At 33.6% G+C, this 19,558-nt stretch overlaps 1 protein-coding gene across 1 annotated transcript; it reads right to left on the reverse strand.

The window, feature by feature from the left end:
• Positions 1-13,836: 13,836 nt before the first annotated feature.
• Positions 13,837-14,166, reverse strand: LOC128133599 (cytochrome P450 CYP82H23-like). The gene has a single exon (XM_052771100.1). The coding sequence runs from the start codon at positions 14,164-14,166 to the stop codon at positions 13,837-13,839; it is 330 nt and encodes a 109-aa protein (XP_052627060.1).
• Positions 14,167-19,558: the final 5,392 nt, after the last annotated feature.

The following is a 19,558-nucleotide window of genomic DNA, read 5'->3' on the forward strand; positions in this document are numbered from 1 at the left end:
CACGCTCCACTAACGACTTTGAGAATGCAAATATCACAATTGCTATCTAGCTAAAATCTACTTAGTGAAAGTGTTTCCTCACCATCATTTTCATGAATCGGAGAGAAACCTTATGACACTTAGATTTAATGGTGTATGTGTTCTTATCCATGTGAATTGTCAAAATCATAGTCACAAGACAAGGACAATGACAAATCCAAACTCATATGGACTGAACTCAATCTTAATTTCTTGCCACCTGGTAGCTCAAGGGCCTGCCATTGCTTCCAAGTTGTTGTGCAACAAATTGAGAACTCTAAGAACTCATATGCAAAGTCAACTTTAACTGGAATGGGCACAAAATATGTCAACACGATAGGTTATAAACCTCAAGTCGTGTGCTGGTGAAGAACTTCAGGTTTATTCTTGATTAGTTCTTGAGACTTTCAAGACCTTTAAGACTCCCACTGTCCTCTTGACCTATAAGACTCCCTTGTCAAATATCCAAGAGATAGTGTGGATTCTAATCAAGACAAACACTTCACACAATTGGCCTAAGTTGGTCTTTGTTTTATCCAAAACATCACAACATACCAATTTCAAATGTACTAGAGTATAAAACTTTTACTCTTACATTTGACAAGTGTTTTAAACCTTCTTTTGAGACATGTCACTCAAGTTACAATCTTGGAGTATGACTCTAATACTTGTATTGGAACGAAGTATGACTCATCTTCTTGATTTAACCACTTCAACAATTCAAGATCCCTCTTCTTAGTCATAAGAATGCACTAAGACTTCCTTACAGAACTAATTGTGCTATGGTTTCTTAATCATTAAGATGATCACAAAACTGATACTAAAGTACTCTCCCATCTTTTCAGATTTGAGAAACTTTTATCCTTCTGCCTAATTTGATTCTTCTTATTCGCCCTGCCATACATTGGAACCTTTTCCAATGTCTCAGAGTTACACTTAAGCTTGTAAGTATAATCATATTTACTGAGCTTTAGTAAACTATGACGAATAGTCTTATCAATCTTTTGTGGTGGACTTAATCAGTGCACAAGAATGTGTACTCGATCCCTTAGTCCTTTACTTGACTCACACATCCATGTGGCCGAGTAATTAGTCTTAATTTTCCAAAACTTGAAAGTTCTCATTCATCATGCTATACAACTTGCATGATTCCAAGTTCCGGTCCAATTGAAACTTGGGTGATGAGAATCTTTCCTTATTTGGTAAATCTAGATATTACCACAAATGAGAGAATCAATTTCATATTTCCACTCTTGCTTTTAATGGAATCATATAAGCAACAATTTTTCCTCAAAAGCCATTGTAAGGATATTTTAAAATAAATAAAATCAAAAAAAAAATTTCTTTTATTTTAAAACTTTGCGGAAAAACTTATCCTTACAATCCATATGAAAACTTGTTGTTATCTATTCCTAAGCAATATCTCATAACTCCTAAGAAGTTGCTCAAGAATCCGATCTTCAAACTATGCGATAGAAATCCATCTATGCCATCAGATTCAGCATATTCTTTCTTTAAGTTTCTTCACTTTTCTTTGATTCTTAAAACATCACCATGTGACCCAGTCACATCATGTATCAGGAATCTCAGAATAGAAACTTAACAGAGTTAGATAGTGGTCTTTACCTGAAGTAGAGTCAAACTTATTGACTTTAACATCCTTAGGTAAATTTGGCAGCTTCGCAACCAATGCCCCTTCCCTTGGCAATATAAACATATGGACCCTTTGATAATGGTACACGAGACTATCACAGACTTAGCTTTTCTCTTTACCATTTGGTCAACCGAGTTGACTATGGCCGATCCCTTTCCATTGGGAAGAGAATGCTTTACTGGATATCCAATGTCATCATTGTCAATGTCCATAAAGTTTTAGGAAGTTGATCTTAGCAAATAGATAAGATCGTTAAGGGTCTTGTCATAGTCTGTTTCATAGGTGTCCCAAAGGAACTCACTATGTGACTTAGAAAGTGATTGAACCACCAACTTTCTCAAGACTTTGACACCCAACTCTACCGGCTTGTCAATATGTGACTACATCTCCAAGATGTGCTCACACCTAGACCTTGCCTTGCCAATAGGGCTTGAGTGACCTTAAACTTTTCAAGAACTTGTGGGTTGGGGAGAATAATTGGAGGAGGTGAAAGAAGTATGATTTCCAAAGGACATCATCTTCATTTAGGAAACCTTGTTTCACTAGATTTGGGAAGATCATAGGTGTCTATTACAGACATCTTTTGGGAGATATTCAAGATAGTTGATTTAAAGTCCTTAATATGACACCCAATATGAAATATTAAGGCTAGGATCCAACAAACTATTTTATAACTTAGAAGAGGTATGCCGTAATCCAAGCTATAAAATATTTGAAGGTAGGTGAATGACGATTCACCAATTTCCACCAAGATAAACGAAATGTATTATTAGGTTTTAATTGGTTTTGAAACTCCTAGATCTTTGAGATTCATTGAACTGTTCAAAGGCATGTTTCAATCTCGAGTGTGCCCTTCAGGTTTTGTGACTGGGATGCCGAGGATCACAAAACAAGGTGTGAAGTAACCATGCAAATCACTTGGTACCCTTAATAAATCACCCCTCAATCGATGTGCCGGTTAACCACACACGCTCCACTAACGACTTAGACAAAGTGTAAAGTGTAATTTCATGGGTTAGCACCTTATTCACATTTTTTTCTAAGTAACTAAGATTGGGTATTATTAAGAGTTTAGTTACTTAGTATTATCATTAATACTTTTAATGAAGGGAGAATTCTAGTCCTGTCAAACCCGTTCGGCTAACGACCCTCCACCAGTCAAGCAAGCGGTGGGTGAGAGTGGACACCCATTAAGTTGCCATTTTATAGGCAACAACCTTATACCCACCTTATAGACCGGCTTCGTGAATGAGGCGTACTAGCGGTAAGACTGACTTTACTCTTATACATATATATATTATTAACTTATAATATTATAAAGTATAAGGGTTGAATTTTAACTTTTAAAATTCTAAGGGCTAACTTGGAATTAAAGTATTCATAAGAGAAAACTTTACAAATTCCAAAACTTGAGGGCAAGTTTTGAAACTATTCAAAACTAATTAATTCCATAACTTATGTGTTTAAAGTAGCTTTAATCCAAAAACTCTTCAAGTTCCATAACTTGAGGACAAGTTATGGAAGACTTTAAACTAATAAAAGAATTAACTTTTCTTTATTTTATAACTTATGGAATTAATTAAGGTTACACCTTTTTTTATTTTATTTTATTTTATTAAATGAAGAGACTCTTGGTCCTCCATAACTTGAGGACAAGTTATGGAGTCATAAAACCATTTAATTAGAACTAGACTCTTCATTTTTGTAACCTTTGCCAATTTTTATGAGTTTTATGATTCTTAAATGTGACTTTTCATATAACTTGAGGACAAGTTACAAAAACACATTTTAGAATCAATTCTTAGATTAATTTGGATTAAAACCAACTATCACATAATATATTCATTAATCTAAATTCACTCATAAAACAAGGTAACACAAAAAACTTTTGGTGATCCATAACTTATTCTTAAGTTATGGAATCCTTTAAAACATTAACACCAAATTTTGTAACTCCATAAAAACTTTGAATCATTTTTTTTAAAACCTTTTCATATCCATAACTTATGGAGGTTTCAAAAAATAAAACTCTTTAGATCAAACTTTTAAAACTAATAAATAATCATATTATTTTATCTTTTATTAAATTTGACCTAATTCAACTCATAAAGCAAATTATTCAAATTTTACAAATAATTAGTTTTTCACAAGAACAAGTAATTATCTTAAAATTTGACAAACTTCATGTTTTTTTTCCTTTTTTTTTCAACTTTGAAAATAAAATATTTGCATCAATATAACAGAAAACAACCCGTGACTCTGATACCACTGTTGGGTTTTGAGCATTCTAACACTCCTATGGTGTACATGCAACCCTATAAACCTTGGATCTATGTTTTCTCTATTATACATGCAAATAAGAACTTTCCAAGGCTTTAATCCTAACTAGCATATTATGATGTTCTTAATCTACAAAGTACTAGTTAGAGGACATACCTCTTGATGTAGCTTGATGTCTTCAAGCTTTAAGAGCTTAGCCCCAATAGTGTGGAAGCCTCAAGTGGAATCACAAATCACCAAGACACCTTGGAAGACTTTAGAGAATATGAATACTTGGTTCTCTCTTAGTAAAATCGGCTAGCCCTCTTAGTGTATCCACACTCGTGCCAATTTCACCAACCAAAGACATCTTTATATAGTATGGAGGATTAGGGTTAAACCCTAATACCCATGACCTTTCATTTCCTAGGATCCATGGGTTAAACACTCCATGGACTATCCATGAAAGCTTAGCCCAACCTAAATGAACTTGGCCCATTCCATATATATAAGAGTCCATATTTAATTAGTTCCTTTTGATCACTTAATTAATTATAAATTAATTCTTGATCAATACTAATTAAATAATATGATTCCATATTAATATATTAGAACTTATAATATATTAATATTAATCATAAACATACTATTCTCAAAAGATTATCCATATAAATTGTGTCGGTGAAGTGCAACCCAAATGGACCATGCCGGGTCGGGTCAAGTACATACCAAATATAGTTATGGACTTAAACATTAATCCAACAGTCACAACTAGAAATTGTGTCTTGTAATCACTACACTCAAGTAAAATGTAGAATCAAAAACTTAAGAGCATGTATGATGCTTACTCTATGACAACAAAACTTCAATCCAATACACCATACAAGTACTACAAATAGTCAACAAGCAATTGGAAACCCTAGAAGTTCTTGTTAGGTCCATTTTGGGCTAGGACTTCCTTATTGGACTCAATGGACCAATAAGCTTCCAATTTGACTATCATGGGATTAGAACCTTTAAATGGGCTCTAATTGGACCCACATTAATTTATTTCAACATTTTGGGCCATATTAGGCCTAGAATGAAATAAATTAAATATTATGAACCATAATTAACCTAAACTAGCCCAACAAAGTATAAAAATCACACTTATATTTTATAGGACCAACAATCATTCAACTTAACTCCTATATGGGCTTAGGGGCAATAAAGCCCAAAAATCTCTTCTCCCCTCTCCAATCTCGGCCCAAGCCTAAAGAAAAGGAAGAGTTGACCTTTGTTGCCACCTCACAATTATTCAAGGGTCTTCCATGCATCTTGTCCCATATATCCATGCATACATCACTTCAAGATCTCTCTTCTTCTCTCTCTCTCTCTCATTCTCGGCTGAACACACACACATACACTCACAAAAATTCATTTCATCCTCTCTAAGGTTTGAAGAACATCTCCTCCCTCCTTCTTCTAAATTTTCGAGATTTAAGGTCATTCCAAGGAGCTTTTTCACAAGGATTACCATCCAAGGTAAGTTTATACTTAAATCTATAATCTAGGTTCCTTGATTTATCAAACATCTCATCTTAACTCATAAAAATTTATGGTCTAACTCCCTAGAACCATCTAAGTCCGAAAATCTCCTCAAGAAGTTGCTAGGGCCGAAAACAACATCAAACTTCTTCCATTCTCCTCCAAAACCGAAACCACACCCAAAGGTGAGCTTCATACCCCCTATTTTTTGGTTTTTATAAGTTTTGTGGGGTGGGGGGAATACAAGCAAATGTGTAGATCTATGAGTATATGTATGCTTTGTATGATTTCTATGTTTGTTTACATGTTCTTATGTGATTATGGTGTTGAAACTAGTCAAAAAGTCCTTAAAATCGAGATTTTCATTAGGATGTATGAAACAAGTTTTAAACATATTATTACACACAAATCATTTCTAGAAAAATAACCAAGTTGGTTAATATGAACTCATTGGGCTAAAAATCCCATTTTTAGACTCAAAATGTTAAAAATATAAGGTTAAAGGGCCCAAAATGACAAAATACAAATTCTGATGGATGAAATGAGTCAAAACAGTTTCAATAAGGTATTTTTCTGGAAATATTCTCTTTGAAGGATTAAATGTGAAATTTTTAAGCATAATGGGCCAAAAATGAATTTTTCGGCCCAATAAAGCCCAATATGCGAGATTTTCAAATTAGAGGGGCTGAAACTGTGATTTTCTATAAAACAGGGGCTACTAGTGCTCCAATTCTATTTCAAGGGTTAAAAATGCTTTTCATATTTAAAAGGGACCAAAAATGCAAAAAATTTCTATTTTGGGCCAAAAGTGTAAAAACTGCGAACATAAGGGTTTCAGCCGAGAAAAATTTCATTTGGTGGACTAAAACTGTTTTCCAAATAACTTTGGGCTGAAAAATAATTTTTCTACAAGTTTTGATACTAAAGTGTCAAGAAAAATGGTTTGAGGACTAAAATAGAAACTTATTTTATACAGAGGGTTAAATGTGTAAATTAACCAAAAAGAAAGGGGCTGCAATAATGAAACATCCTAATGTTTTAGACAATAAATCCGACATGATGAAATACTAACACCTCGACTATCGGCGAATTATAATAAACCTTCAACACCAAAAATCGTTATCAAACGAATTGATTCGGTCTCGAATCAATAATGAATCCGAAATTACTAACACGACGAAACTTCAATACACACGTGGAAAATTCGGGAAGTCAATACACACGTGAGAATACACCAGACGTCGATACACCGTCTTTGGGCCCAAAAGTTTCAAATCGTGTTTGTTGGGCCTAGCTAGCCCAATGACATGATCTTTAGGCCCGAAGGAAACTCGCTTACATGTGGTTGGGTCTTATATGACCTAATTTCGTGTAAAAGGACTTTTACAGGCTTTGTGCTGTTGGACCCCAAGGGCCCTCTGGTGCTGCTAGTAAAGTCGAGAATTCACCAAATGCGAGTCGGGCTAAGGGCCCTTCGCATTCACGATAGTCTTGAACGACTTACGGAAAATATCGGGGCTTCGCACCCTCTTTTCCTCCTCGGTTGTGGGGCTACATGAAGTCCGGGTGTTTGGATTAAGTGAATAGTGCGAGCGACGCCTAAGGGATCGTTTGTATGGTTGTAAACTAGTCATTTTCATTAATGTGTGTTTATAACAATTCACAATCCATAATTAATCCAACGTCACCGGGACTCAACGAATACACCTGTCGTAACGAAATAACAAGACATAAATCATTTGATGCAAAGTATTAGGAAAACATCGGGTTTTCCTAGGGTTTTCAATTAATACACCTACGAGTTACATACCGAGTTTTACAAATTGTACTTTTACATTTATAGAAACAAACAAGCATACTTACGGATCTTCACACTTTTTATACTAAGTTCTTTTCAGAAAATATCGGATTTTCTGGTTATTTTCAAAACAATACAAACCACCATATTTCAAACATTACTTATGAACTCACCAACATTTCATATGTTGACGTTTTCAAAATACTTGTATTCTCAGGTAACAGGTAAATCGAAAAGGAAAAATGTACTCAGTAACGTGTTGATGTTGATTTAATTAGTACCGAACAATTTACTTTTGGGCATGTAATATTATGGATCAATGTACTGAATGTAAACGCTACCAGTTGTAATATTCCAATGCTTGGTATTGTATGATGTTATGTTTCATGTATATTCATTGTGACGGTATTCAATTGAGTCATAATAGCCCTCAGACGTTTCCGCCGTCTGGTTCGGGGTGTGACACCCAGCGAGCGGTCCGGATAGGCTGTAGGCCCCATGAGGGCGGACCAGACGTGCCGAGGCTCGGAGAGTGGACCAGGCAGACTGAAGGCCCGGTGTGGGCGGACCAGTCATACTGTAGACTCAGAGAGTGGACTAGGTGGATTGAAGGCCCAGTGCGGGCGGACCAATCACACTGCAGACTCGATGTATGTGGAGAGTGGACCAGGTGGATTGAAGGCCCGGTGCGGGCGGAGCAATCACACTGTAGACTCGAGGTTTATTACTAGACTCAGAGGGTGGACCAGGTGGACTGTAGGCCGGTGCGACGGACCAGTCACACAGTAGACCCGAAGTGCATGGCTGTTCTGTGATCAGATATGTTGTGGCATGTTATGCGTGTATGGTGTATGTGGTTGGTATTTTGGGGATATTCACTTAGCTTTCGGGCTTACAGTTGTGGTTTTATGTTTTTCAGGTTCTTTAGGATACCGTGGCAAGGCGAAGGTGTGATCGTACCGCTCCTCATGATTTTGTAGTAATGTGATTCTGGAAATACGTTAAATGTTTTTTATTGAAAACCTTTTTGTAGAGATTTAATGGAATCGAGCTGTTTTTGAAAAATTTAAAATTGGTTGTATTTTTCGGTCGTTACACTAGAAATGCATAACACTCCTTTCGTAGAAGCTTTTGAGATCTGACGCATGAAATGATGCGAAGATTGGAACTAAGTTATCGCCGTAGATCATGAGAGTCATACCAGAGGGGAGATTGAGACGAATGGCTTTTTCGTAACAAAGGAATATCAGCATGATTGGGACTCAACCAATCCACGCCAATGACAACATCAAAGCTCTTTATGGAAACTGGCATTAGGTCACTGGGAAAAGAGAGTGATCGTTCAAGGTAAGGGTACAACCTATGAATATATTGTTAGTGTTCTCTTTCTCACCGTTAGCCATCTCGACGGTAAATGTTTTGGTTAATGGTTGGGGATTATGTTTAAGAGATGTTTGAATGAATGGTTAACAAAAACTTCTTTTGCACTGGAATCGAAAAGGATGCGGGCATAAGAGTTGTCGGGAAAGAACATACCCGTAACGACGGTGGGATCGGTGACTGCCTCCTCCTGCTTTATAGTCAGAACTATCACGGCGTTGTTGGTGGTTGTTGCTTTTGGGCAGTTTCGCTTGAAATGCCCAATTTCACCGCACTCATAGCAGGCCTGATCGACACTCGCTCCGGAAGCTTGATTGGTTAGTTGAGCTGGTGCTTTGTAGTTTCGCCCAAGGTGACCCTTCTTTCCACAGCTGTTGCAGATCAACTCACGGCATGAGCCAGGAATACGATGGTGGTAACTGTACCTGTTGCACCAAGGGATGTTACCAGCATACCTATTAGTAGGTGGTTGAGTTGTAGGCGCAGCGACAGGAGTAGTAACAGCTTGGACTGCCACAGATTTGTGCTTCTTGGAGGGCCTTTGCGAACTCTGACCCTTTCGCTTTCTCCAGAAAATATTCTTACTCTTAATACACTCATCCCGGTGCCTGGCGGTTAGGTATTCTTGGATACTTTTGAAAAATACTTATATTTTAAAGTATACTTTTAGTTCAAAGCACTTCGGCCCCTTAGTGTTTATAGTTATATACCATGTAAGGTTCGGTATACATAGTTCACTATAAACAAGGGCTCTGATACCAATCTGTCACACCCCGAAACCGATGGCGGAAACGTTCTGGGGCGGAGGACGTCATGTAAAGTATGACATCCAATGTACGTAGTAAGCATAGTAAACATAACCATTACATTACATAGAGATATTTACATGTATTTGAAAACAAAGTAATACATGTTTTATAGATACATTAGTTTAAACATAAGTACAGACGTGACTTCTATATGCTCCGTCTTCTCCAAAAGATTGCGGGATACCTATCTAATGAGAAACTGAGAATACAAGCAGTTTTAAAATATCAGCATAAAGCTGGTGAGTTCATAAGCGGTTGGTTTCAGTAAAAGAACAATTTTTCTTTGGTTTTCTGAAAAGGTTGTTTATCCAAGAAAATCCCATATTTTCTTATGTGAAAAGTTTAGTTATCCAATGTTACACAATTTGGTTAAGAACAGTTAAGTTATCCCAGGAAAAACCCTTATTTTCCTAAAAGTTGGTGGTTAGTTATCGATTCAGAATGCGGTGTACAAGTATCTACCATACTTGTAGCATTAATGAAGTATTTTGAAAACCTAGTTATCCTTGAAAAGTGCATTAGTCTTAACACGTATATAAAACTATTAGGTAGGTAGTAAATTAATTCCTAAGGTTATTAATTTACTAAGTTCATTATTACTTAAAATTAAATCTCTATTATGTATGTTTGTGAGTTCTATAACCATACGATAAACTAGATATGGCAAAGGAAAGCTAGTATCATTTATGACTTTTGTCACCCGTAGACCTACCGATCCCACTGTAGCTAGCAGCAAGGTGCGGGGTAGTCAGCCCCATATAGATCTATACACTCAAGTCACACTCTCCTTCTAAGAGATTCTGGTTACAGGGGCGGTCCTCCACTCGCGTATCTCTGTGGAGTGTTACAGAGGACGTGTCTCCAATCTTAAGAATAACAAATTTACAAGTAATAATGCGGAAAATCCTGTATTAGAATCTAGTTACAAAGGTGGTCCTCCACTCGCGTATCTCTGTGGAGTGTTACAGAGGACGTGTCTAAAATTCTAAGAATAATGATTTTAATAGTAAATAAATATGGAAAATCATTTGTGAGATATAAAATATAACATTTTACAATTAGTTTCGCAATTAGTTTGAAAACTAACTCTGCAAGTCAAACGGTTGGTTAATACGGTTTCCAGTGTTAAAAGCATACAAAATATGAAACATTTCAAATGAAATAATAAGTTGTGTACAAGATTTCCCTGTACTTTTGCTTGTATTCCCCCCATGAAAACATTGAAAAAATGGAAAAAGGTGTAGGGGTATGAACTCACCAGTCGAGAAATGTGCCGATTAGGATGCTAAGTGTCTGTTCAAGGCTTGAATACGCGCGAGGTTCCTATGTAATATGAAGAGATACATAATTGTATCTAATTAGACATTGAACTACCAATTAAGTATGACAATACACTCCGAGGCGCGGAAACACCTTATATCAAGTGTTAGGAGTGATCCGGGTTGCATATAAGGAGGTGTAAGGCCTAGATATGGAGTTTGCTCTTCAAGAGTAAACTCCTAAGAGAGATTATGGCCTAATGACCATATCCCCATGAGTTTATGGCTGTAAAATCATGGGTGGTGTGTTTTTGGATGCTTAATGGTCTTATAACACTTGTGGAATTAGTCTTGGATCAATTCTAAGGCATTGGAAGGGATTAAACCATCAAATGGACCATTATGGGGAGTTTATGGCAGTAAATATAGAGTTTACGGCCGTAAAATCTTACTTACCCTTTTCTTTTGTGTTTTGGTTGTCCTAGGTTAAGCACAAGTGGTTCTAGTCCAAAGTACAAGCCATGGAAGGAAGTTAGGGCACCATTTGACCACTTTATAGGAGTTTACGGCCCAGGAACCATTCCTTGGGGGTTTAAGGTCCCTAACACAATGGTGGTTGATTGTAGACATTATTCCAAGGTATATGAGGTGTTTAAGGGGCATTTTAACACCTTAAATGGTGTTTACGGTCCTTGAAGGGGTGTTTATGGTCCAAGAATGTTCTTGGGCCGTAAACTCATGTTTACTCTCCATATGACAATATTTTGGTGTTGTAAGTCCATTCATGTAAGCCCCTAAGACATAATTAAACTCCAGAAGTGGTTTGGAAGGGTTTTGGGGCTCCAAAATCCCATTTAAGAGTGTTTGCGGTTTTGGGATTGTTCCTGGACTGTAAACACTAGTGTTTGGTCCTTTTGGATGATTTAAACACGAATTTGAAAGCTAAACATGCTAAACTATAAGCTAGGGTAGATCATTTACAAAATTAGAGCTTGAAAAGGGTGGTATTGGATCAAAGATTTGATTGTAGAGAGAGAGAGAGTAGAGAGAGAGAGTGAAAAAGCTTCAAATGAAGTCCACTCACCCTTATATAGGGTTTGAGTTTGAGACCCGGTGGAAATCTACCCGATACTGACGTTAAACGAGGCTTATGGTCGTACCCGATTTAGTTGTCGTAACCCGATGTGGTCGAAACTAAAAATTTACCAAACAAAAATTGAGGTGTTTTCACGTGTTTCAAATGGGTTTGGACACTCATGAGGTCATAATAAAGGTCTCAATTTAATTAACTTAACTAAAAAATTAACGGAAAAATTGGAATTTAAACGGTTTTATTAACGGGAAAGTGTTACAATGACGGAATAAATTACGGGTTGTCACACTAGCTTACATTTAATTAATAATTTTTTAAAATTGATTTCCATAATCACCTCCTTAATTCATGGTGTATGTTGTATTTCGTAAAGATTGAAGGTTTTGTTTTCCAAACAAAGATTAGTAGTAATTTACATTAAATAATTGTAATTAGTAGTAATTTACATTAGATAATTGTAATTGTTCCTTTAAAGATTGTACCTTTTAAAGTTTTCAAGAAATGTTTAATATGCTTTATAATATAGTAAAGATATTATTTACTTGATTAATACCAATTAACAATAAATATTCACAATAGAGCATATATACATAAATTCATACAAATTAATAACATTACGAATTCCTTATTGAATAATGATATAAACTAGAATTTGTATATACAAAATGCTTAACAAGATAATAACATATGTACAAAAATGAACTTATACAAAAAATAATGTATACATACAATTCAGGACGAAGATAATGACATAAGTTCTATGTAATCTACTAATATTCTTATGCTTTTGGTCTGGACTATGTTTCTTTTCCAGCCTTGACTATTTTCGTTCTTTGAGTTCTTTTAACCTGGCAATAAAAAAAAAGTATAAACAATAAGGTGTATGCAAAAAATTCATAACAGAATAACAACAAAAATACTATAATGCATGTGCAAATTTAAAACTAACTTACATAAACACTAAGTTGTATTTAGACATTCATAATAAAACAACATTATAAACCATTACAGACATGAACTTTTATTCGAGTGCAAATTCGTTATTGAATAATGACAAACTTTTATTCCAATGCAATTTAAGCAACTTTCATTCAAATACTAAATTCATTAATGAATATTACATAAACTATTATTCCAATACATGTTCATTGTTGAATAATAACACAAATTCGTTACTGAATAATGACAAAATTTTATTCTAATGCAATTTAACCAACTTTTATTGGGATACTAAATTCATTAATGAATATTACATAAACTTTTATTCCAATAAAAGTTCATTGTTGAATAATGTCACAAATTGTGTAATAACACTAATTGGAATACAATGAAATTAACATAAAAGACATCCATATAACAAAAAACACATGTAGTTGAATATGTACATTATTATCTACTAAAAATTTGTTTTTGGAGCATTTAACAAAAAACCATGTCAATTATTCAATTAATTTGATAGAAAAATGAACATGACAAATAATAAGAACAATGCAATGATATGACAGATAATAAGAACAATGTACTGATATCAATCACCATACAAATAAACATGTAAATATATGATAATTGTTCTCTAAAAAAATATTACTTAACTACATTCAGTACCTTGTAACTCAAACCAAATTTATGCAACATAACACACAATTTTATATTTCATCAATAATAATTACTCAAACAAAACTTTGTAATTTAACACATAATTTTATGCTTTACCTTACATGTCGCAAGTCGCAAGTCGATGGTGGATCGGTGATGTGAGATTCAACGAGTGGTAGGTCGCAAGTCGGCGAACACCGAATTGATTTCTCGAAAATGTAAAGTTCGTTTAATGATCTGGAGCACAAACCCTCCTCTATTCATGTCTTTTAACTTGGTGGCTAAGGTTTTGAGGCCAAAAACAAAGATGCGAGGGAATTAGGGAAGCGACGACATTATAAAAGAATATATATAAATTTGTTTCCCTAAATTATTGAAATATTAATTGATGTTGATATTATGTCTATTACCGAATATGCCCTTGAATGTACATAATCATAATTTTATTTTAATAGACAAATTAAATAGAATGATTGGCCGATAAACGCTTTAACCTCTGAAGCACAAAGAGGTCCAAGCATCTCCAGACGTCGCTGAGAGAGAACCTCGAGAGTCATGATCTTGCGCACTTGTCGCCAGTAGTCACCATAAGGAGCGAGAGCCAAGATGGCATAGTTATAGCCCATGTGTTCTACTGCTATTGACTTGGGTCGACTTGGAAAGACCTTATCATTTGTGGTAAAGCACTCTTTCTCCATCTCAGCGTTACTCACCACCAAAACATTATGAACACCAAGGTTGATGGTGAAGATGGGGCCATATTTATCAGCCATTTCACCTAAGACCCTGTGAGGTAGTTCAGGTCCACCAAGAAGGCGCAGGTGTCTGATTACTGGCCATCGGCCCTTTGCTTGAGGTGGTTATGTGTTCTTCACTCTCTTTCCTTTAATGCTTTGCAGCAGGAATTTTACAGATGGAACTCCCTGCTTTCTAGGTCTAGAAAGAATTATGAAAATGATGCTACATAGGTTTCCTAATATATAGAGATGGAACTCCCTGGCTGCTAACGTTTTATTTTATATATATATATATATATATATATATATATATATATATATATATATAGGTAGAGGTTCATTTGAGACCACCTATATTTTGTAAGACATACAGACCAAATCTTAGTCATTGATCAAATTTGATCTTGTGGTTCAAAAAAAACGCTGATTAAAGTGCTTAATTAAACACTCAAGGGTAGATTAGTCAGCTTTTAATCATATAAAGAAATTCCCTGATTAACATGATCTTTCCTTAATCAACGTAACAAAATCAGATTCAGTCTTTCATCCGTTGATTTCCTCATATGGTTTTCTCAATCACAATCAGTGTTCTAAAAGGCGTGCCATGGCGCGTGCCAAGGCACGCCATGGTGTGAGGCGTGGCTTCGTCGTTACGAAAAGCCTCATAACGTTGGTGTTAGGCGTGACGCGTGGCAAGGCGTGACATAGCATGCCATGGCGCGTTATGGCATGTTATGGTGCTTTTTTTTTGGTTTGAGACACAGTTTTTTGCTCTTTGTTATGTCTTTTCAAATCGGTGATACAAGTATTGTGGTTTTTGTTAACTTTTTGTTATTAGTTATTGGTCTAACACTTCTAAAAAGCAGTTATATTTAATACAAATTTATAGTTATGTGGTAATATGAATTTAAATTAAATACAAATCCGCTGCCTTACATCACGCCTTGAAAAACGCCATGGATCGTTAAGCTTGAGGCTTGGCCTTGCCGCTACGCCATGCCTCATGCCATTTAGAACCTTGATCGCAACAATATGTTGATTGAATGAGAAGCAAAAAACTTGAGTTTTGTACGTTAATTGTCACTCATGCTGCGATGATTTGTGATTTTACAGGCTTATTGAAAGAGATTTCAACAATTAATCAGTAGTTCACATCGATTTCAAGCTATCACAAGTGACTGATCATGAATTGATATCATCGATTGAGATTGTTTTCAGCAATTGGAGGTTTCTTCGGAATCAGATCTTATCCCCTTCATTTGATGATTTTCAACTTCAGAGCTAGACTGAAATTGATTTTTCACCAAAATACGCTTTAATCAAGTTACATAAACCGATGTTAGCAATTAATCATAAGATTCCTATCGCTTTCAATATTTTCAAGCTTTGATTTTGCTTCCTGGTAAGCTCTTTCAACTATTCATCATCATCGTCATCAGATCGACATCGATGTTCAGCCCCTTCAAGCTTTGATTTTTACTCCTAGATCATAAATTTTCAATCTATTAATGTATGTACAAAACAGTTACTGTTCTCTAGCAAATTCTCTTAAACTATACACCCATTCTATGTGTTTGATGAAAATCCTGAATGAACAAAGAATTTGATGTATCATTCCTCTTTCCCACGACTAATGTCTTCTTTAAGAATTGGAGTATACTTATTAAAATATGAGTCACAATTGGTATAAAACAATGTAATTTTAACCACTTTTATTATATTTACCATAGTTACATTAAAACATGTTTTTTTTGTCAAACATAAAAATACTGGAGATGTCTTTTTAGCATAGTTTGGTTTGAATATGCTCTTCTTAAGTCGTAGAAAAGGATTGTGCTAAAGAAAAGACTATATGCTCTTAAATTTACCATATGTAAATTCAGGTGCATGATATACATCTGATGTTTTTAGAATATGATTATTATTATAGTTATTTTTAATTTTTTTTCCATCAAATACAAAATGTTGGATGTCTCTTTTAGCAATGTTTATTATTCTTATTAATGTGCAGTAGGAGATGTACTAAGAAAGATTATTAAATTCAGAGTATTTTTTTGTCAGTGTTTACATTGTGTCTTGTATGATCAATTATATTACACAATACATTATTATGATGTATAATCACTCATAGACATCATTTTCAGATCTTTGATTGTATCCATACTTGATTCTAACAATTATTTCATTTATGGTTGCAGATACTTGTAACTGATGAAGCTCAACTTGAAAGGAACTTGAATATTTCAAGCTATAAGTTTTCAACTACAAGAGTCAAGATTAATAAATATGTAATAGATTTTATATGTCACAAACATGTAATATTTTTTTATGGTTTTTTGGTGCATTGTTACCGATCAAACTATAACATTATTGTGTAAAAATATTTTATATATGTACATACAATATATTTTATTATTTTAGAATATTCTAATTTTATACATGTTTGCAGTTAGCCTATAATTTTTTAGAATAACATACATCTCCTTTTTATAATGCATGACAAACATATAATATTATTTTACTATAATATTGTATATACAGACTTTAATTTTAAGCTTATCTAGTATGTGAAAGATATTACCAACATTATACGACATTAACTAAAAATTTCATGTATTATTATTTATAGCATAACCGTTCTTGAACCATTATATAATATTATTAAACATTCACCAATCTTTAAACCTTCAGACCATAACTACTGTTAAGCAAAGATTCAATTGTTCATGTTCTTCAAAATATAGAAAACATAGTTGCAATTCAAAAAAAAAGGATAATGTATATTTATTAACCATTAAACACTTCTAAATATTTTATCAATTCAACAATCGTCATTTCATTTCTTCCCTTTTTGCTCCAAGTTAAGTGTTTTGCTTGATCACATTTTCCAAACTCTAAATGAATTATTATACATGAAGAATATTCCAAAAGAATTATTATACATGAACATACAACCTATAAAATTATTCTATCATAATATTCTGCATATACATAATAATTAAGTCTTATTAACATTACATATATCTATAAATTATAATATCATTTTTTTTTTGTAAAAAGGTCATTACATATAAATCTATAAAAACCAACAAAATTTAACACTATTCTAATAGAATGTTCGAAATGTCGATTTTTTTTAGACAGTAAGACCATGAGACCACTTTTCTCTAGTAAAATATTCTAATGTTTCAGTGTTTATAAAAATATAATAAATGTTTATAAAGGATTTAGGGTTTAGGGTTCTTAACCCTAAACCATTTATAAACATCTAAAGTTAGAGGTTCTTACGGTTCTTAACCTTTTTTGGTTCTCATTTGAACCACTCCCTACCTCTATATATATATATATATATATATATATATATATATATATATATATATATATATATATATATATATATATATATATATATATATATATATATATATATATATATTCAAATGGAATGGATCTAATAATGTAAAAGTCATCAAAGTGGGCTGAAAAGTTTGCTGGATACAATTTTGTTATTAAACTTAATGATCATGTAGCGTAAACGTATAGTTAAGAATAAGAAGGGGATATATTTTAAGAATGACATATACATTTCTTGGTTTTGTGCCGAAAAAAATGATAGAATCTTTCTTTTGTTGAATTAGATGTATTTTGACCAAAATAAATTTCATCTATTTGTCACCTATAGACGTTAATATCAAAATATTTCATTTCAATTCCTTTGAATTCCTTTTTATTCCATGGAACAATCTTGTTGTTAATTTATTCTCTAAATAATAATGTATAAAAGGATATATCAATGATTTGCACTAAATCATGTCTTTTGAGAAGTGCAGTTTTGTAAAAGAAAAGGGCATTGGCTTCTAGCTGTGCAAAGTATAATGAAGAAAGTGAAAAAATATCACAGAAAACCTTAACACACAGTAAAATCGAAATGCCTCAAATAAAGTATCTGGACTTTGAATTACATATGAAAACTAGCCAAGAATCAAAGGCCAACTAACTCTGTGAATCTAAGCGGATGAAAGATTCAATCAAAATGTGACAAGTAAATATCACCAACTCACAGTCAAAAGTGGTTTCTGATCTTTACGACCGTATTGACCAAATACCTATTAGTTGAACATTCAAATATTAGGGTTATAGAAGTTGACTGAAATAACCTCTAAATATGGGTGGTATTTGTCAAAAGATATTATGAGAAACATCTCTTTGGATATACTTGACATATTGTGTTATATAAATCTTCATGTTATATCTCCAATATTTGCCATAGTTAGTTGTATTATTTTCAATATATGCACTTGCATTCTTGTAATATTCATTATTAGGTGTGAGGCCAGTATATTACACGAGTTTATTAAAAATAAAAGTTTAATATCAATGTATAAATATTAAATATTTTTTAAAAAAGAAATACTTTTTCATAAATGGAAATGATATAATGAATAAGTAAGTAATTCAATCTATACTAATAAAAAATCATTGACATATTTAAATAATGATGTTGAAAATTATGGTATAAGCATTAAATATTTTTTAAATCAACTTTTGAAATAAATACAAACTAAATGATGAATTAGTAGTTATTGAATTTATAGTAATAAAATATATATATATATATATATATATATATATATATATATATATATATATATATATATATATATATATATATATATATATATATATATATATATATATATATATATATATATATATATATATATATATATATATATATATATATATATACTACTTTATAATAGATACATAATAAGAAATTTAAGACCAAAGTCTTAAACTAAGGATCTTAAATCTCAAGCATTAATTTTATATGTAATGCATCTAATGGTAAAAAATAGTGATCCATGTGAGTTAAAAGTACCCAATCACAAAAAAGATCCAAAGGAAATACAAGTTTTGTCAAGATATAAAAAGGGGACGTGACTTGCATTCTTGGGCTTCCATCCTTTACAAGTCTTTCTTTTTCCTTGGAAACCTTTTTTTGAAAACAGAAGAATGCTTCTAACCATCGCCTCCTTTGCATCCTCTACATCGACTACCACTCAGCTACGCCACCTCGATCTTCGCACTAACACTACCATCGTCGGTGCATCATAAACTCTGCCACCTCCGCCTTTGTACCGCCATCTTCTACAAGCCCTAGATCTAAAGCGCCAACACTACTCCGCAAACTCCGTTACAACCTCCGCCGTTGCTCGGTTTCCGTCACCACCATCTGTCGTCGCTATGATGATGGTATCACCGATTTTGGAATACATTTTCGCCCAAGATTTTCTTACAATGTGTTCTTAACCAACTTTTATTTCTTCTGTTTTCATGTTTTTGATTCTATCATTTTTTCTGAAAATCCAGATTTGAAAGGCTTTTGATTTGGAAGGGAAGAAATCATCGACAATTACAACAATTT

This window comes from Lactuca sativa, chromosome 4 (genome assembly GCF_002870075.4).
Source record: "Lactuca sativa cultivar Salinas chromosome 4, Lsat_Salinas_v11, whole genome shotgun sequence".
Classification (NCBI taxonomy): Eukaryota; Viridiplantae; Streptophyta; class Magnoliopsida; order Asterales; family Asteraceae; genus Lactuca; species Lactuca sativa.